Source organism: Labrus bergylta, chromosome 9 (assembly GCF_963930695.1).
Source record: "Labrus bergylta chromosome 9, fLabBer1.1, whole genome shotgun sequence".
In the NCBI taxonomy this organism is placed as follows: Eukaryota; Metazoa; Chordata; class Actinopteri; order Labriformes; family Labridae; genus Labrus; species Labrus bergylta.
The window spans coordinates 28,257,707-28,279,573 of NC_089203.1; the positions used below are offsets into that span (position 1 = coordinate 28,257,707).

The window sequence follows — 21,867 nt, forward strand, 5'->3', positions numbered from 1 at the left end:
AAAATATTCTGCTAAATGATATTGCTTTTCTGTAAAATACTGCATCATTTAACTTCATCTGGTCTCTTCATTTTAATCAAATACAAACTATAAAACACATTTTAATGAGCCAATCACAACCCAGAGACTTCCTTTGAAGGTGACATCCTTTAAACTGGAATGTTTTCATTAGAGGAGGGGGAAAAATCGATTTATGTAAAAATAGGGATTCTTCTCCACTAAGATTTAAAATCGTTTCATATCTTCCAAAAATCGATTTTAACTTTAGTTTTGGGGCTAATCAGTGACTCCCTGCTAAATGCTAATGCTAGCTCTTCAACTCAGTAGAATGCCAAATATAGCAGCAAGAAATTCAGCCAGTCTCACAGATGACTGGAGTAGATCCTGAAGTATGGACTCATTCATAAATAGACTTTGAATCATGAATCCATAAATTGATTTGAATCGAAAATCAATGCTGAATCGAATTGGAGACAATTCATTGATTCTGATCGGGAAACACTGAAGCTTCTGCTTTCAATCCTGAGAATTGAACTGTGATTGAAACCAAACATGGCTGCACTTACAGATGATCACTCTTTGATTGATTGATTCATCTGGTAATTTACCCATGTATTCTTTTTTTATGCACCAGGAGCTGAAAATAATAAAGAGACCACCTTAAAATGTTACTTCATCCAACATTCAGTCCAAAACCCCAGAAGATAAAGTCTACTCTGATAGAAGACAGCAATCAGGACAAGCTCTACTTCAGGGCAATCAAACCAGCCACTCACTGGCGTTTAAGATTCAAACTTTTAGTCGATTGTCACGCCCAAATTTGGACGGCAATCACACAGGATTTTAGAGTGAAGTGCGAAGGAGAAGCAGCTTTCACACTTCAGATCACAAGTTTAAACACTGGAGTAAAGAGAGGAGAATAATTACACAGAGAGACAAAACAAGATGAGACGAATGAGCAGACGTTAACACCCAGAGACAGAGCAGCCGCACTGCAGGTAGATTAAAAGCTGTGAAGGTAGAGAATCCAAAAACCAAAAAAAAAAGAGGGAAGAGAAAACAGAGCAGTGAGTTTCAGAGACACAGAGAAAGAGAGAGAGAGAGAGAGAGAGAGAGAGAGCTGCTAGCAGATGGCTGTAAGACCAGGATCAGTGACTGGGGACAGTTAGAGCCTGTTCAACCTGCCCCAGCCAGGCACAGCGAGGCCAAACATGTACAGACACACACACTTCTCTCTACGATAACACACACACACACTCAAACAGGCCTAGCAGCAGCGATGTAAAAAAAGCTGTGTTCAAACGGTTTGATTTAATGCTCCATCACCCACAAACACGGAAGAAGAAGAAGAAGAAGAAGAAGTCTGTAGTCAACACAGCCACTCAGACTGAAGCCCTCTGAGCACAGTCACACTTATAAACAAACACACACACACAAATAGGCACACAGCAGGTGGCAGTATTAGGAGCCAATAGGGTGGGTGCTCTGTGTTAAGCGGATTAGTTACAGGGTTTGGGGCACGTCCACAGTCACGGGATTGTGTGTGTGTGTGTGTGTGTGTGTGTGTGTTCAGTTGAGCTGAATTGTGTGTTATTTACCTCTGGGAGGTGAGGTGAGGCTTTCCTATTCCTTAGTCTCTCTTTCTTTCGTCAGGGTTACTTATTTAGTATCTTAGTCACACTCAAAGGATTCTGTTAAAGTCTGCTGCTGCTCTATGTAATATTTAAGTATAAAAAACAAAAAAACCTGTTCTTAACACCTTTCAACACACCAGACTGTACGCCACAGCTCCCTGGGAGTCCTTCACTTCAGCTTTGAGGTGATGAGACACCGAGCTGGAGTCAGGAAGTATGCTGGACCACCTGCTCGCAACCACCCGCCTGTCTGCTCGCCCCCCTCCCCCCCCCCTCCCCCGCTGAGCAGTGACAGTGTCCTATTAGTGGGTCTTTTAGCCTTTTAGTGTGCCAGGGGTTTTTTCTTTGCCAGATTTTCTGCTCCTACCTAATGGGACTAACCTGCTTTCCCAGAGGTATATTTGTCATTCCACGAGGCAGAGAGTCTCAGACTTTGAATGACACGAGCCGGGCTTCAGTTCAACGCTCTCGTCTGATTTATCATCATGATGATTGAAGCGGGTTAGAAACATTAGCTTACAGTTTATTTTATACTTACGTTAGTTAACATTTCATGTCAGGCAAACAGAGAAAGTAAGCTGACATGAACACATCCCATTGTCAGAGTTAACCCCGAATCATTCAACTGGGTTAAAACTCTGCTTCTAGATTTGGTCGTTACTCAAAGAGGGAAGGATCCAAGAGATGAAGACATTATTTTCCCCAAAAGGAATAGTTTGACGTCTTAGGAGATATGCTTTTAAACGTTGCTGAATTCCAGAAAGCTTGACGAGTAGATTGATACCACTCATGTCTATAGCTGACAAATATGAAGCTAGCTAGAGTCAGCGGCTAGTTAGCTTAGCTTAAGGTTAGTACAAATGCTGTTTAAGAGGTAAAAAAACTATCCTACGAGCACCTGCTGTAATTAACAAAGCTGATAAATATGTTATATCCTGTTTGTGTAATCGGTACAAAAACCAAAGCCGGAAAAAAAAATCTATTCCAGTCTCCAGGCTAAACTAAGCTAAGCTCAGATAAGCTAACTAATGGCTTCAAATGTACTTAAAAAGTATACATTTGATAGATAAAACACTTTGCAGGTAATTCAGGTAAATTAAAATACAGGAAAATAAATTAAGAATGGCGAAGATATTCATGTTTAATCTTCAGAAGAATGTAAAAAGCATATTTCCCAAATGTCAAAAACATGAGCTAATGTCAGTCAACTCTTGCTCGTTGAGTGGAGGTTGGATCTACAATGAGAATCTAAGACTCATCTAGTAGACTCACTATCACACCTCCTGAAGTGTCCAGGGGGAGTCCAGGATAGGGGTCCTCTAACCAAGGGGCGTCCTTACCTGGTAAATGTCTGACAGGCTGCTGCTTCCAGAGTCGCTGGTGATACTACATCCTGAGTGGCTGGAGGAGACGTGGGTCACCTGTGGGTGCAAGCCGTCGGCCAGGTGAAGTCTGCTGAAGTCTGCGGGGAGCTGCACATACACACACACACACACACACACACACACAAACACAAACACACACACAACATACACACAGATGGTCAGTATCAGCCAGCTCAGCCGCCACCACTGGTCACTCACGCTGACAATCATGCTGACTGCAACGCCGTATGGGAACACACTTAACGGCGTTTCATTCTCCAATGTGACTACGAACAAATAAAGTGGAAGGAGAGCTTCTTCTCTACGCCGGCTTCAGTTAGTTCTTTCTTTTTCTTTTTTTTTGAAGCTTTATTTTGGAGCTTTTTACGCTTTTAGAGGATAGAGTCAGAAATCACAGGGAGAGAGAGAGAGTTGGGAATGGCATGTGGAAAAGGAGCCACAGGTCGGAATCGAACCCAGGCCACCCGCTTGGAGGACTACAACCTCTATACACGGGGCACTCGCTCTAACCACTATGCTACCAGCGCCCCTATTTATTCTAACTTTAATAGTGAAACACAGTAATCCTTGATGACGGACTGAACCCAACGTCTTCTTTATGTGTTTTGTACAAAAAAATACAAAAAATATTTGGATTTTTAATTTTAATAAGAAAGTACCCCCCCAAAAAAACCTCACACACAATGTTCCCCTCGTGAATACCAAAGATAATCTGTCTTTATTCCACAGCTAAGATAAAGCAATGCTAACAGGACAATGTCAATAACTGCTCAACTTTTCTAGGCAAAAGACAAAGGCAGAAATTTACATTTTGTTTCAATCAAGGAATCAATGAAAAATGTCTCCTTGCCTCTGCTGTTCCTCTAATGTGTCCGTTATCAAAAAGTCGGGACACATTTTGACAGCTGAAGTGACCCTCAAAGTCTGTAACTGATGACGTTACCGCGACAGATTGAAAATGTAAATCTTCGGTTCCATATTTCCGACAGCTTCTGATATTAGCAGTTAGCTGCTGTGTGCACTGAGCGAAGAAAAACCAACAGGAAGCCGTGCATACATTAAGGAAACTCCCTAATTAAAGCAGGCAACTGGAATAACCTAAATGAACACCAAGCAGTAATGGAGGGGGGAGGGAGGAGGGGGGGGGGAACCCCTCTGAGTAATTCATGCTGTATAAAGTAGCAGGAAGCCCCCGCTGTAATTAAAACTTATAGTAAATGAGCCGACCCACTTCTCTATGGAGATGACCCCGAAATGTAAAATACACCAGGAAAGCCCCCTGCTGACGGGTGAATAAAACGAAAACAAGTACGGGAGTTCGTACAGCCACAGTTTGAGAGTTTATCTGAACAAAATGATGTGATGTACGTACTGAAGTGAAGCTCAAAGTGATCGGTTACTCGGACACTTCACTATCGATTAATGTTCCAGTATGAAGTACAAATGTCGGACATCTTCTCACGCTATTTCCAGACTTTCTTTCTGACATAAAACAGACTAATAGCAGTTATTTTTAGTTTTATTTTATTGTAAATGGACTTGAGCTTGTATATTTATTTTCTGGTCTTCTGACTACTCAAAGCTCTTTTAAACCGCAGGTCACACCGACACATTCACACACTGATGGTAGAGGCTGATATTGAGACGTAGAAGTAACTAATCCCATTCAAACACCGCCAACAAAGCAGCATGAGCAACTTGGGGTTAAGTGTCTTGCCTCACATCGGACATGTGGCTGCAGGAGATGGGGATCGAACCCCCGACCTTCCAGTTGAGAGACGACCGACTCTACCACCTGAGCCACATCTATATAGTCATCTATACTCCATGTGATCTGCAGAGTCCCTCTGCACCTTTAAGAAAAAGCTAAAGAGCCAGCTCTTTCATGAATACCTACTAACTTAATGATGATGGTCTCCATATTATTGATGATGATGATGGTAATGACGATGGTTTTTGTTTGATAACGACGACTTATAAGATGGTTTCTATACTGATTAGAGCTCTCAAGAACTGCCCTCAATGTTGTGCTTTGCCTCTGGTCACTTCCTGTCAGCACCTGTGTGTCCAATCAGACTCAAAGCTGATCGTTTGCTCTTACTGACATTGTTCCCTTTTTTCTAGATCCTTGCTTGTGTTGTACTTACTCTCTGATGTACGTCGCTTTGGATCAAAGCGTCTGCTAAGTGAATTGTAGAACTGTAGAGTCTTTAGTTATTAGGGTAAAGTTATTTCTAAACTGAGAACATAATTGCTGTATCAAACAATCATTTAACTCACTTTAGTGCACAGTCCTTTTCAGTTCTGTATCAGGCATCAACACTTCCAGTTCCCTTTACATCAAATATATCAACATGTGGTTAATTTACCATCTGTAGATGTCGATCAAATAAAACTGTTTCCCCCTGACATTTGAAATATCGTTTTAAAAGTATAAGGATTTATTTGAATTGTACCTTATTATTTCTAACTGGAACGCCAGAGGGGTGAATTATAAAAGTCATCAAACAGCGTACATTGGTTCACAGGGTCTATACGCGTGAATATTTTATAGCCAGATGTTTTATTTACCAATATATATTTGATACTCAGCGGGGAGGTCGCTCTGAGCCGCTTCCAACCTCCATTTCTGGCAGTGGAGGATCCTCATTAATAAAACATTTTTTACACCAAAATGTCAAATATGGCTGATTTAACGAGGTGACCTCATTCGTCTTGTGCTACTAGAGCTGGATGTAAACATCTACAGAGGGAGTTTTAGGAGTTGAATGGTTTCAGATGTTGATGTGGAGAGGGGACATGATGTTGAATTATATATTATGTACAATGGTTTGAAAAGTTAAAAACTTTTAACCCAGCTTTGCTACATGTCAGGAAAAGGTCAGAGTGTGAAATTGAAAGGGAAAAGACGCATGTTTGTCCCGGTGTTAATCCTGCTGTAGGTGTGACACTGGACGTGCAGCCACTTGCCGGTGCTTTTAGCTCGTCTCCTCCTCGAGGTGGTAAAAGGCTCTCTGAAGCACCGGGTGTCGCTTTGCGCTGTAAACAACCACGCTGCCTCGGGTGACTTTTTTTTTTTTTTTTTGGAAATCTGCCTCAACAGCCACGAGACAGTGAAGTCCCACTTGGATGACAAATGGAATAGATTGGATAGCAACACATTTTGAGGAAGTTCATTTGCAATTAAATGGATTTGAGTTGTCAGCTGCTCTTGAACGTGCTCTTAGAAAAACGCTCGTCGTCGTCGCGGCTTTTGAAGCGCTCATCTGCTTTAACGCTTAATTAAAGAGTTTTGGAAAAGGCACCAAAAGTGTTGTTTTTTTCCCGGTTGCCAGCGTTATCGCCGTGGAATATTGGAGACTACTTTTGACTCAATATTCATGATCTGCCTCTTTGAGACGGAGCCACAGTGGAGAGCTTGAAAGTGATGTGGTGATGAAGTGATTTAGCAGAAGGTATGGCGAGACATTTAGAGACCTTTCTGGACGGTTTGTTGGGTGAAAATTGGAAAAGAAAATAGGACGTATATCTATTCAAAAAGCTCCATTATGTGTCAATGACAGAGAGTGAGAGCGAGACATTAGAGCTCTGGTGGCACTGAGGTGTGATGTGTGACCGCACTATGTCAAAGATTGCCATCACGTTTAATTATCTGGATGACTGCACTAACTAAAATGGTCCACCGGAGGGTCCAGTCAGTCTCTAACCCCCCACCCCCCACCCCCCAGGCTGTTATTTCCCATCCCCTCATCTCACTCTGACCGCCTCCAGCTGACTTCCTCGATATCATTATTACCAGCCCGGACGTTATTGTGTTAGCTTGACGAATCTCTTTGTCTGGTTGTATCTGCGAGGAGATAAAGCCTCATCACATTTCCTTCTCATGACTTCTGGGACCAAGAGGGATTATAGCGCAGTAAATCACTCTGATGTAATACGATCCTCAGAAGTGAAGTTATGTAGTTATGTTGGAGCTACCACTGCGGCCATTTATTTTTATTACAGGACATCTGTAGTGAGAGCGTAGTGGATTCAACTTTGATGTTAACCTGAAGGAAAATTTGGTTTGCAGCCAGAAAATTGGCACGACTAGATCGCAGTGAGGCACGAATAATAACATAAGCTCAAAATATAAATGTCTGATGTCATAAACACGAACAATAAAGGACTATACTCCGTCTTTACTATTAGCTACGGTCAACAACTCCAAGACCAAAACCAATTAACTGATCAAACAAACCAGAAATATCCGTGTTGCCCTAAGCTCCATACAGCCTGAATGAGCTTCTCCGTTGCCCTGGGTTACGTGTCCCTCCGTTTATAAAGAACACCGACGTTGTGGTTTATTCTGAGTCACAGCCCTGCTGCTGTACATTTTCAATGAAGAAATGTGCATTCATCAAAGGCTAAGAGTCTGCTTCATACAGGCACCAGTTTCTGAAAACCACGGTGCCAAGCTGTTTCATTTGTTCTATAAATTGAGAGTATATGTTTGTGCAAAGCCTTTAAAGAAACATGGGTTACACTTCAATTAATGCCAATATACTTCATGCTAAATAGTTGCTTATAAGAATGCCTCATAGTGTCATTAAGAGCACTTTCTAATGACTTTCTCTGCATGGATATATTCTCCAACTACGAGGTAACCACACAAGAATCACCCTCCATTGAGTACATATTCATTCTAGAGTAAGTAGGGAATTTATTGCACATGAATTCAGATACATTGTTTAGTATGTGACTTGTAATTGGCTCTAGTAGTTGTATATGTTGATGCAGAATGAGGCTGTAAATTGTGCTCTTATGAGAAACTATAAATGGGCTTGGGGATGACCAGTGAGAAGTCAGAAACGATCACCTGCCCTTAACTTTGAGAATATAAAAGAATAGTGAGGAGTAAAACAATCCTGCCATGTTGGGATCAAAGCTCACCTCTGCATCGAGTTCAATATATTTAATGAATGAAGTGCACAGAGGCAGAAATAATTGAATATTCTCATTACTAAGAGTACAAGTCCGGTCATGTGGAGTCGTCGATATGGCCTAGTGGTCTACATGTCAATAATAATAAAGTCGCAACTGGTTTCCTCAACCAGCTAGAAAGCTCAAATACACTACAAGCCCCTCCCCCCCTGGAAAGAGACAGATAGATAAAGGGAGGGCGGGAAAGAGGGATAAAGGGAGAGGATAATAAACACTTAATCCTTTCTCTCCGCTCATTTGGGTCATCCGTCTGTTGGTCAATAAGCCAGGCTCCATTCAGTCTATAAGCATGTGGTCCATTGACCTCTCTGGACCGATGGCATGCGAGCTACTGGGCCAAGATGGACGCCAGGACAACAATACCGACACACACTCATTAAGCTTTTTTCCAATCAGTTGCGTAAAGACCCGCCAATACATGTGCGACGCATCGTTAACCCCACATCGATTTTGCAGAAGCTGTGCAAGCATCCAATAGTCTGTTGGTGATAATAAAGCATGAAATTGTGATTATTCTCCTACCTGATAAAACGCCTCTCTGCAACCCTCTGCTCCTAGCTCTCTGCTGCGAATAAATGATGTGATTCCTGCAGAACCGCAAGCTCAAAAACGCTAACAATCAGCTGTCACAGGAGGATTATGCATCGCTTTAATGCTCGAGCCACAACACCCGGTTCTGCCTTACATGCGAGCAGATGTGGCGCTCCTTTGAATTACATTGTAGACCTAATGACCTAGATTGCTGGGTGGAAGCCCCTGTGTGGAAGCGCTGGCTGCCTCTCAATCTAATATACAGCCTTGTGTGTGCAGAGGGTGAATCCATTCTTCTAAACCGGATGTATGGGTGGCCAAGTCCAGAAATGCAACCATCAATAATGAGCATAGCATTACAAAGTCCTAAAAAAAAAAAAAAACCCCACAGCCTTCAATTTAATTTAAAAATGTTGGTTTTGCTGAGCCTAACGCTGCATCACTTTTCCAAACACTTTTCCAAACACTTTTAATGTTTTAACTTTTTCTACTAAAAAAAAGGAGAGCTGCCAATGTTGAAGGCTAAGAGACAGTAAGAACATCCCAGAGTTTCCCCCGTTCCATGGTGGCGGCGTCTCTCTTTCCAGAGCACGGCGGATCAAGAGATTAAAAACCCTCTCAGAAGGGTGTCCGATTAAATGGGCCTTATATAGTCTCTGGGGTTTCCCCTCCCTGGTAACAGTTTCACCAGTCTGTGCCACATGAGCCAGCAGTTAAAAGTGAGGATGTGCATCCCTCTGCCTCCGAAAAACTCCTGAAGGTCTTGGTAAAAAGGACATATACCTTTTAAAAGATTCTTATGGTGGCAAGTTAAAAAAGCGATTACTAAATGTTGGCTTCCATCAGCTTTATGGAAAAAAAAAAAAGACTTTTGTCCTGCGACTTCAAAAGGAGAAGGGAGAAGAATGTTGGAGAAAACAGGATTTATACAAAGATAAAGACTCCTAAATAAATCTTGTTTCATTAGAGTGTACCATCCATTATGTACTGTACCGGTGCCTTTCACATTCTTGTATTTGATTTATTCATACTGTCTTGCCCTAGTCCTCACTTGTTCTGTGTTTGTAAAACAACAAAATAAAAATAAAGCATAAAAAAAAAGGGAGGATGTGACTGGTTACGATGAGGACTAACTGTCCCCTTACCCTGCTGTCACAAACATTGTTGTCCCTGGTGTTATTCTAGGTATAAAGTAAGCTCATCTTCTGTCTTAAGAATGGTAAAAGTTCAACATAAACAAGCATAACAGAGGCAGGGTAAGCCATTTCTATATGTGTGGTATACTGGTGCTTAGTCCCCAGCTACAATTCCGATCTGATTTATTATCCAAGCCCAGCAAGGCTAAATCATTTTTTCCCCATAAAATGTCCTAAGATAAAGACGCTTCATTCATGGCCAAGCTATCGCCAAAAGATAAAGCCATAAACGTCCATAACAACCCAATAAATCCAGATGAATTGTACCGTGAGGTCTGTAAGTCAACACGTTGCCTTGTTGCTGTAAAGATAAAGTGCCGCTGTAAGAATGGAAATCCCGGCTCTCCAGAGGAAAGATGAGTAATTAGGGAATTTCACATATAGCAGTGAATGGCCATGGGCCTATACCACAGTGATGATGTCATTACTGTAATAAGATCAACTGGCTGTTATTGACTCTACCTGAGGTGGGTTTCCTGCTGGGCTTAATGAATATTTACACAAGGCTCAATTTGTATGCTAAAAACATAAGAAAACATAAAAACCAAATGGAGGGCCAAGGAGGGTCGAAAATGAAAGCAGAAAGAGACATGGTATGTGAACGTACTCGTCTAAAGACCAAAAAAAGAAACATTAGAATAATGATATCCATTCTTCCCAGGGTTCGTAATATGTAAATAACTTCCACATGCTGAAAGATAGCACATTACACAACGAGCCAAACACTGATTATTGCATTCATGTTTGTCTGTGTTTTACATAATTGCCAGTTGTGTTAACTTTCTGGCTCTTGGCTTGTTCTTCGTCTAACTGGAGGTGCATATGTTTCAATCATATTTCTGGCTGTGGAAACTTAACCATCCTGCCAACAACAAATGAATGAGTTTTAATGATGTGTACTACTTGACAGCGTGTATCAAGCTTTGCTTTTTCCTTTTCAAAAGTAACAATGGTACATTTTTAGAGGGCAAGATTTGAGAGATACATAGTTGATAAAAAGCTTTACTCAAATGGCAGCTTGTCTCATATATACTGCAGTCGATGTGCATCATATTAGTAAATGCTGAAAGTGATAGTGGGTATTTTGAACCTCAAATAGCCTACAATTGAGCACTAAACTGTGTGTAGTTTTATCACCCCTTTAAATCACAGAGTGATAAAAGGAAACATTGTTATCCACACTGGAGGGTTTCCTTTGGCTGCATATTTCACATATAAATGCAGAGATGTTGCAAACTAACAAAGCATTCCTTAGAGTTTAGAAAACACATGTTTCAGTCATTACACTTGTTCAAAAGTGTAATTATTATGTAGTTTTATATGTGAAACGTTCGATATGTGAGACCTCTTCATGCCATAAAGCATCCCTGAGAGAAGCTGCACTGTGAGTGGAGGTGGATGTTCATATTTCATCAACAATGACACATCTATGACTATTATAGGAATATTAAGGGGATTTTTTTCATTTGGCATATGTGCTCTGCGATCCAAGAAATGTCCATCAGAGTGATGCACAGCCCTGCCTCTCCATGTGTGTGTGTGTGTGAGTGTGAGTGTGTGTGTGTGGTCCCGCTGTGTGAGTGATACCAGCGGCGCTGACAGACGATCAATCCGTTTACCGTTCAAGTGCAGATCAGCTCGAGCCTCGAGAGTGTCTGCACGAGCTGCACGCAGGGCTGCCTCCAGCACCACGGACAGCACCACCAGCAAAATCTACACCGGAGGAGTCAGACTAGTACTCCAGTTTAGGGCCGGGCGATATGGACCAAAACTCATGTCTCAATATTGTTTAGCTGAATGGCGATACTCGATATATATGGATATGTATTTCATTAACAGTGAAAATAAACTACCTGTTTGTGAATTTAAAAAGTAATATTATAAAATAAAAATGTTTCTTAAATACAATAAAAGAGAGAGAGAGGAGGAGCAGGGTGAAGAGGGACAGACAGTCAGTCATCATCAGTGAGATGAGAGGTGACCTGACACCTCTGTAACGTTATTTTAATGAAACATACACTATATCCATATCGTCTTACCCTATATCTTGTTTGAAAATATATCGATATAGCTTAAAAACTCTTTGTATTTCCCAGCCCTACTACAGCTGGTGTTCATCTTGAGTTACAAAAACGCCAAAAAATATCTCCTTCAAGGCATTTTCTGCAACTAATAATGACATGCTACTGCGGCTGTAACATCTCGTAGAGGTTAAAAGGTGTGTGTGTGGGGGGGGGGGGGGGGGGGGGGTAACTGAATGTATCTCTGCACATGACATCACCTCCTGTCCAACCAACCCTGATTTTACTGCTTGTACACATTGTTTTCCTCTTCTGCAAATGACACCTGGTGAAGTTAATTACATGGGCACATCTTACAGGACCTACAATCAAATATTGCCACTTAAGTGTGTCGTAAAAACATAATGAGGGCAGAGCCATCAAGTCGTAAAACATACACAACATCTGCGCCGCTGGATGTGTGTGCGTGTGCGTGTGTGTGTGTGTGTGTGTGTGTGTGTGTGTGTGTGTGTGTGTGTGTGTGTGCCTTTAAGAGACAATCACTATTACACCTCTACAGTCATTTAAAGTACACATATTGACCTTGGGCTTTCTTTTTTTTTTTTTTTTTTTAAGTTCTGAACATTAGTCACGATGTTTTATCAACACATTATTCTGTCTGAGTTTTAAAGATTGTGTGTGTCGCGACTGACAGCGAGCACATGGCGGCCGTGTTCTAGTACAACACACTGACACACATCGGAGGCTCCACCGGGGCGACAAGCAGCCTCATGGTGGAGCTCGTTTTGGGGGGTTTTCTGTCTTGTCCTTGGACCTGCCCTGCTGCGTTCATTCATCTTATTGAGGGGGGGGCTCGATAGAAATCCGATGCACATCCATTACACACGGACGGTAATCATATCTATGGGTCATAAAAAAAAAGAGGGAGGGGGGTGAAAAAAAAAAGAAGCGAAAACGGTGCACGTCGATGAGGCTACTTACCGGGGTTTTATCTTGCTGGCTCGGGACTCCATTGCTGTCTGATGCTGCTAATGGTTTCATAATGAAAATATGTTCACCGGGTTCAAAATCCTAACATCCCCCGGACCTTGCTCTACGCCATGGCACGGACCCCCATCTCCATCCGAGCCGCCGAGCCGCCCTCCTCTCCTCCTCTCTCCCCTCCCTCAGCTGGCGGCGGCGGCTTGACAGTTTTGGGGAGTATCCGCTGTTTCTTGGCCTGATTAGATTCTCCAAACCAACACCAGCTTCCTGCGTGTATTCCTGCCTCCCCGCAGAAATATGTTAAGCCCACAGAGAAGAGAAGGAGGAGGAGGTGGAGAGAGGGGAATATATTCCCTTTTTTTTTTATCCAAGCTAAGACGAGCCAGCTTCGATTGACAATCACATCTCCAGCCGGAGCGCCGATAATAAAGCAGCAGCAACAAAACAAAAAAAGATGAGAAAAATGGCTGACAACACTTTCACTCACGTTTGTTCCCTCCGCCTCTCCTCTCCTCTCCTCTCTATCTCTCTCTCTCTCTCTGTCTGTCTATCTCCCCTCCCTCTGCCCAAAGCAAAGCTACACACCGCCTTTACGCACCATTACGTTATTTGAAGACCGAGACGCCTGCAGCCTCCACCGAGACACTACTGTACGTTAAACCCAGCGGTTTGTTTGTAACGGGAGCAGGGGGGGGGGGGGTGGATGTGTGTCAGGGGGTGGAGGAGGGGAGGGGGATGGTGGCGGTGCTGGAGGAGGTAGGGGTTGTTGGGGGGTTGGGGGGTTAAGACCTCCTCCCTGCCAGACAGTGATGTTGTAGGAGCAGAGCCACTGTGGCTGTGCTCCTCTGGACGGGGGGGGGGGTTTACAACCCCCCCCCAGCGCAAAAAAGAAGAGGAGGAAGAAGGAGGGTGGATGAGAAAATGAAAGTGAGGATGAAGAGATGACAGAAAAGGTTGGAGGAAGAATAAACCAAAAGGGTAGATGGATAGATAGACAGGTGTAGATGGATGGAGGGATGCAGGGGAGGAGAGGAGCACAGTGGGAGTAATGCCATTATCACGCTCACTTCAGCACAAGACCGAGAGGGCTGGAGCCGGTTGGCATGGTAACCGAGTGGAGGAAAGCGATTTCCTGGGCGGGGAAGACAGAAAACGGAGACAGCAGCACTTCCTCTTGAGAAAGTGAGAGTAAAAGATGCACGGGCGGAGAGAAAGAGGAGCATCTGTTTGTTTTGGGGTTTTTTAGAAAAGGAGCAAAAGAGAGAGAGAGAGAGAGAGAGGGAGGAGCATCGTTTTTTGTTAGAGAGGAGAAAGAGGAGTAGGAAAAAATGGCAGCAGTGATGTCACTGTGTCACTGTCACTCAGCTGGAATAGCAACTGGGAGAGCACCAGCCCGCCCTCCCCCCCTCCACACCCCCACCCAGCCCCCCTACACACCCTCCAGGGCTTTCAGTTGCTGTGGCGACAGAGGCAGCGAGACACGGCGAGATGAAGGGGGGGGGTGTATTGTGTGTGTGTGTGTGTGTGTGTGTGTGTGTGTAAAAGTGGCAATAGACTGCCACTTCACCTTCACTCAGCTGTACTACAATAAGCAGCAGCGTCACCAACGAACACACAACACACATCCAGCTTTCTGAGAGCGAGGGCAAGAGGGGAAGTGTGTGTGTGTGTGTGTGTGTGTGTGTGTCTGTGTCTGTGTGTGTGTTCAGGCTCTTGCCTCCAGAGACTCAGGATATTGGATGCATATATGAAGGTCTCCTGACAGACAGAGATATGACGACTGGCTTTAAATGACAAAAACACATCTGAGGGAACAATGGCCGCTTAAAGGCCAACATAGAGAATAAACAACGGAGCTGATACAGTTCATAAAGACAATCAGCCATTCAGATCACAAAACCACGACACAAAGGGGCTTCACACAATGCCGCCATTATCAACACTTTATCTACAGCAGAGGAAGAGAGGTGTCATCTCAAAGAAGCAGAATTGAACTTTTATTTTTCTAGATTTGTCACTCTGTCATACATAATCGTTGACATGTTTGACCTGTCAATCATTTGCTTCCATCCTATTTTATTTCCTTGCTACTTTGATGTTTTGGGAAATAATAAATGGAAACTGTTTTTAGCGCAGTACAACAAAACGCTTTAAAAATGCAATATGTTGAATATCAAGAAAAAATGAAAGACTAATCTGTAGTTTCAGCACTTAGATGATTGACGGGGAAGAAAAACAACCATTTTGAAGACTGACAGCCTTTTTATCAAAATATTTCAATACATGGGTTTGTATTCTGTCGTTTTACAAAACCAGATATCTTCTTCCTTTTGCAGGATGAAAAATATTAAATGATAAGAAAATAATAAATGTAAACAGGCTTTAGTTGCTGCTCTGTTTTATTGACATTTATATAATTAGATCGTAATGTTCTGAGTCTCATCCCTCTAAGTTCAGTGCACACAAAAATGCAAAGTTTCTCATACAGCTAATAAAGGATCTGACAAAATTATGTTTTTGTTTTTTTTGTGTGGTCAGTTGAAGCTTTTTGTTATCAGAGCCCGCCTGCTCTGCCTCAGACAATGCCTAGAAAGCAGCACAGAACTACTCGCTGGTGTTGGAGCTGCTCCAGTCAAAGTAGCGGGGGGTGGGCGGTGGGGCGGGGGGGGAGGCTGAGTGGGAGGAGAGGAGGGAGGGAGGCTGGAGACCCGGAATGACATCACCTCTCCTGCCCTCGGCCATGATGTAATGTATCACAACAACACAAAAAGCTCAGGTGCTTTGCTGTACGGCCCCGATCATTAACGTCTCAGTCAATCGCCGGGGGGGGGGGGGGGGAGGGGGGACCGGGGCATCATTACATCACCGCAGCAACGGGGGCTGCGTCCTGGGAATATCAACCTATCCTACATCAACCCCCCTTCTTTTTTGTTTTTTAAAGCTTTCTAGGAACAAACAAGCCAATTAATCTTTTTTTTTTTCCCCTGACTAATCACGAGCTAAATGTGAACGCAGAGCGGCGAGGGAGCATCGATTTTTGCGGCGAGTGTGACAGTGACGTGAAAAACACCACTTGAGGATAACATAATAATGCACTCGTGCTCAATCTCAGAGTGTGCTAAATGCATGATGTGGAGGAGGGAGGGGGAGGGGCCTAGTGTGCCATTTGTAAACACTCTGTGAACTCCCCCGGCATGGCTGCAAAACGCTTCCAAGCATTTATAAGGGAAGGCCATGTGATGTGTTTGCCAATAAAAAACCTCATTCCACCGCTGGATGACACACTCAAAGCACAAACACACACACACACAGACGCACACAGACAAGTGTCCAGACATCGACCTCCTTTCACTTCTTATACATTCTTTGCAGTTTATACAAAATAATGAACCAGAAGTCGTAAGTCAACGAGACTTGCAGAGCGAACAAACAGCAATTTTCTGCATTCAAATGATTATATTGCAGTCTTTTCAGCAGGCTGTTGAATACAAGAGAACACAAGCTTGTAAAAAAAAGTACAATGCATATTCACAAGCAGCCAAAAACATGAACAAACAAACAAACAAACAAACAGTGTCACATCTGGACTGCACGTCTGAGGCTCCGGTCCAAACCAGCATCACATGCACAACCACCCTGACACGTTTCTCTTTAAAACATCACAGCACTTGTGAAATTAATTAGAGTAAATAAAAGAGACTTTCCAAAAGGTCTTGATGAAGAAAGTGACTGAAATGATCAACTGTTCAATCTGTTTTTTCACTCCTCAAAATAATTGAATTCAAATAATTCCCTTGAAAAGTTCTAAAACCCAACAAAGCAGTGACCTTTCTCTCAAAACCTTTCTGAGATGTTTTCCTCCTCTCTCTTTGGTGTTCTGATCACAAAGGGAGCATGTCTGATCACAAATCTGAAGTTTAATTCATTTAAAAAATAAAAAAAATGAAGCTAAATAAACTCCTCAGAAAAAAGTTATTTCAGACAATCATTTTTGCCCCATTAATAAAACTAATTGGTGTTGTATTATATATTGTTGGAAAGCCTGATTAGTCACCTTTACAACGAGGTTTAACTTGTAAGGATTGTTAATTTGTGGAATGAGCAACACAGCTATATGAGTGGGTAGCGCCTAGGGCTGGAGAAGATATCGAGTTTTTAAGATGTATCGATATATTTTCAAACAAGATATAGGGTAAGACGATATTGATATAGTTTATGTTGCATTAAAATAACGTTACAGAGGGACTGGGTCACCTCTCATCTCACTGATGATGACTGACTGTCTGTCCCTCTTCACCCTGCTCCTCCTCTCTCTCTTTTATTGTATTTAAGAAACATTTTTATTTTATAATATTACTTTTTAAATTCACAAACAGGTAGTTTATTTTCCATGTGTTTTCACTGTTAATAAAATACATATCCATATCGAGTATCACCATTCAGCTAAACAATATTAAGATATGAGTTTTGGTCCATATCTCCCAGCCCTAGTAGCGCCCAAAGAAAATGTGCCAAAATCTCCTTTCAGTGTAGTTTTCTGAAGGAGAGAGCAAAGGAGTGAATAATTTTTTCATTATTTGGGTCTTTATTTTCTGAGTCTGGTGAGCATCACAACAACATACCTTTGATTGTAAAACTATGTGAATGAATTCATCCTACCCAATGCATGGCTCCATGAAGTGACTATAGCTCTAGAGATCTGTGGCACAGATACATCAGAGACAATTCTTTTTAGTCTGACAATAACTTGGTAGTTCTGGTCTTTTTATTTGGCGGTCTGAAAAGGGTCCACCAGGGTTACCAGGGTTACCACGGTTACCACGGTTATCAGGCTTAAGAATGACATTTTCATAAGGGTTTTTTGTAAAGCATAGAAGAGGATATTTCAGACCTTACAGCCAGTAAAATATTCCAGTCATGAATCCAAAGCATCAAAAGTCAAAGTCAAAGAAAATCCGTCCCCATGTCTTACTTGACAAGCAACAATTATATCTGGTCGTTTTATCAGTCTGTAGCTCAGGAAGCCAGGACACATGACTGCTCCCAGACGCACAGCGACTGGTAGAGGATCAAACTGAACATACTCTGAGTCATTGATCCGTGTCTATCTTTGTGCTTCTGATTGCGTTTGTGAGCCAACAAGAACGGCTCATGTAGAGCAGCGCTCTCCTGACTGCCAGCTCGGCGCATTAATCCTCCACGTCTGTCCCGTTACCGCGGCGCTCTAAATAGCATTGTTAGAAAACGAGAAAGACGATCTAATAAAGAAGACTACATTTTCATATAGTCGCTGCAGCCCCGAGGGATTCTTTCATTTATCGAGCTGTTCCTGACACACCGGCACGCTGCTCTGGAGATCATTTGGTGGAAACACAGGCAAGCCAAGTCACGTTGAAAAAGATTACACCTGCAGGTTCGGGGGGGGGACATCTGTGGTGCCCCCGCACCTGCTACAAGGTGAATAAATCACTCAGGAGAATGAAGAGGGACACTCCTGGAGAATAAGTGTCAACACTGAACTGCTGGAAAGTGAGGCAGGAGTTGATAAGTAACTCAACGTTTCCGGATGAAATTACAGACTTACTGTTAGTTATGAACTGGAAGTCTTTAACGTCTGAAATAATGGTGTCAGTGTCCTCTCTGGCTCTTGCCCAATGTTCCTCTTCCTTTCCATTCCACATCAGAGAACGGACATTTGAGCTAAGTATTAACTTCAGGAAACAACTGGAGTGAACTGATGTTCGGCATCGAGGGCCATCGAAGGCCCTATGTCTTTAGCTTCACATGTTAGCATGCTAACATTTGGTATGACCTACACCAGTGCTCTAAAAGTGGGTCGCGGAGCTGTTCTCAGTGGGTCGGGAAATGTGTGCCTGGAAGAAAAAACGCTGTCAAAAAATCGATGAAGCGCTTTTTAAAAACGTGTTTGTTTCATTCAGCTTCTTTGTGCCGCCCAAGATCCGAACTGCAGCATTTTTCACTAATAAAACAGATTGATTGAGAAATGTAAGAAATTTATGTCGCCATTTTTCATAAAGGAGTAGTTGGTCCTGAGACCCGACCAGTTGAGAACCACTGAATTACTCAGTAGACATTTTAACCTGAAGCTGCCTTTGATTGTGTTGTGATGGAGCTCAAATGAAGGGATAGTTTGGATGTGTTGAAGTTGGGTTGTACAGTAGGAGGTACTCGTCAATAGTGAGGGGATAAAAAAAGATCATGAGCAGTTTTCAAGACAATCCTTCCATGAACTGCTGAGCGAGAGCAAACAGAACATGCACAGAGAGGCAATCCCCAACTTAAGCAGCTTTCTTCTTCTTCTTTGTGGACTCAACATCCACACAACATTTCATATGGTCCAATAGTCACTGAGATATGTCAGTGTGGGCTAATATGGCGGACAGATGTACAGACTCACATCTCCTTTTTTGTGCCTGTACTCAGAGACAGGACAGTGAGTAGAGTCGGAGAAACGGATGAGAAAGTATGGAATGACATACGGAGAGCAGAGAGTCGACCACAGGCGACTCGCTTGGAGGACGATCGCCCCCCGCACATGGAGCACAGGACACGCTTTCCACCAGGCTATCTGACACCCATCATCCCTCTTCATAAACTCAGACTACATGCATGACTTAAACAGCTCTGTTTCCACTTTAAGGGAAATGTAGGCCTTAAAAGAGAAACACCTTCTCTGTTGTTGTTGAGTTGTGTTATTACAATATCTGAAAATCATTAAGAATGAAATCCAGCACATAAGAAGAAGAAGGACCTTAACCTCAATTAAGCTCGCTGGATATAATTACTGAATGTACCGCCAAGTGGGAATCAAGCCACACAAAGAGTAAAAGACGAAGAAGAGAGACAGTAGGTTACAGGAAGAGAGAGACTGATATTTCCTTGAAGAGACAGGAGGTCATTACATCGGGATTTAATCTGCTTTTATTGGGTGATTTGTTGAAAGGTGTGTCAGCACAGAAAGTGATCCGTGGGTGAGGAGTAACTGCTCCTGTGGGTGAGGAGGAAGTACATGTATATGACTTTTTAATGGCTGAACTAATCACCACAGTGTGCAGTTTCATATCATGGCATCAAATGGTTGTATTATAGATTGGACTCCTGTCTGCTGATGGCTAATATCACTTATAATCCAGTCTTAAAGGCGTTTAAATACAATATTTTGTGAAGGTGTAATTAAAGTGGTTTTTTTTTAATGTCTGGATTCCAGATGAGTTTGATCGCAGTCTTTCATCGTGTTCTTCTCATCATCATTAGGATTCATCAAGGGGACTGTGCACCCAACATGAAGCTCAACAGATGATATTTTTAGACTCGTTCAGAACACATTGTGACCCGTAAGAAAACAAGACGAGCACATTAAGCACCGTTGTCAGTATCTGCAGTTTCTCCTGCCGCCTGCAGCGCTGTCTCAACAGCCGCCCCGTGCTGAACGCATCCAACACGCCTGCTCTGAATTGTTTAGATGGGATTCTTTTTGTTCTGATTTAAGCGACACACACAAACACAACAATAACAGCGCACTTTGTTATCCTCTTCATTACCATGAAATAAATGTCATCTGTCGAGCCTTTCTCTGAAAAACACTCAATGTTCAAAAAAAGGTCTTTGAATGTCAGAACTCATCAAATGTCAGGAAGCTTGTTCTGTAACTCTGGTTGAGAAATTAAACCGCAGCCTCGTTGTAAAATGAGTGGCTCATTTTCCTCACTCGCTCGCAACAAAAGGCAGCTGGATTATCGACTGTGTGTGCGCACACTCCCCAAAATATCTGCTCCATTTCCATCAAAAGGAGAGCGTCTGACAATTCGGTCTATTAATAAACTAGAAACACAGATGTTGCTTTTGGTGTGTCGTGGCATGGGGGAAAATAAAAGTGTGTCATTGATGGCCATTTCGATGAACAAACTAAGACGCACTAACTGATAACGAAACTGCACATTTATGGCTTTACATACCGTGGAAAATAAGTGAACTGTTGCATCTTTTCTTAAATATTCTCAGCCGTTCATGTCGGTTCTGATTTGAAAATAATTCAGAGATTTGAAGGTGGAAAAATAAGTAAATCAGTGGAGCGGTTAATGGTCAGAAAATGAATTGGCAAGTGTGGAAATAAAGGTTTATAAAGTTAAAAGTGCGAGCAATTAAAAGGTTAAATTCAAGTCATGGAACATTTCATTTTGGGGGGATACTGACTGTTTTTCAGGCAAATACGCGTCTTAAAGATATAGCTACTTGGCGTTCTTGACACTAGTATGGTCCTTTCTGTTTCATTAAGAAAACGTTGTGTATAGATATTTTTAACACATTATATTTAACTGAACATATTTTGTGCATGATTCCGAACACACCCAAAGATGAAGGAATGCAGGAGGTGAGAGGAGCAAAAAAAAAAAAAAGTACAATGAAGCGTTTCTTGTTGCACCGCAGCACTTCTTCTACAACGTCTATTCAGAAGTGATGCTTTTGTACCTGCACAGCTGAAGCAGAGCTGGTTGTCACAAAGGACCCGCTCTAAAAATAGCCTGCTGAAGAGTGGCAGGTTTGTTCTCTCTCTCCCCCCCCTTCATCCCCCCTCACTCTCTCGTTTCTCAGCAGCAGGTCTGACTGACTCAACACACCTTGAGCTCTGATCTTTTCAACCTCTTTCTCGCTGTACATTTCCCCCTCTCTCCTGGACACCACATGACTCCATGATGAGAAATACTGAGCTTTGATACAAAACTGACTTGTTCCAGGCTGATCTTGGGGGGGACGGGGGGACGGGGGGGCGGTAATGCCTTGTTTTTTTTTTATGCACAACATATGGTGTATTCATTTGGTCGAGCATACAACGCCATCATAATCAAACACTTCACACATGAACCATTAGTAGATTGTCAAAACCCAGCAGAGCCACACCCACACACACATAGCAGGGATAATAATAATCCACATAGAGCCTAAAGACACTCAATACCATTATCAAGCGCATCAGCAGAGAGGCACCCAGTTTGAGATAGGGTGCACCTCAATCAGCTAAATTGTCACCATTATCTCAGTTTACAGGCCCCGTAAAGCTGCACCACAGTGATCTTTATCATCCCTCTGTCATCACCTAGCGTCGTGATGAGGT

General features: G+C 42.6%; 1 protein-coding gene across 14 annotated transcripts in view; it reads right to left on the reverse strand.

Annotated features, from left to right (window-relative positions):
* rapgef2b (Rap guanine nucleotide exchange factor 2b) overlaps positions 1 to 21,867 on the reverse strand; it is a 127,067-nt gene that overhangs the window by 29,803 nt on the left and 75,397 nt on the right. For 9 of the 14 annotated variants that reach the window (XR_010666916.1, XR_010666914.1, XR_010666912.1 and 6 more), the window contains one exon: positions 2,975 to 3,106. The exons of 2 other annotated variants lie outside the window; for them this stretch is intronic. Coding sequence is in view for 2 of the 12 variants with exons in the window: in XM_065959002.1 (XP_065815074.1) it covers positions 2,975 to 3,106 (132 nt within the window). In the remaining 10 variants the exon portion in view is untranslated. Of the gene's footprint in view, positions 1 to 2,974; positions 3,107 to 12,731; positions 13,407 to 21,867 lie in introns of those variants that run through there. 3 more of the 14 variants (XR_010666920.1, XR_010666921.1, XR_010666923.1) reach the window with 3 other exon arrangements.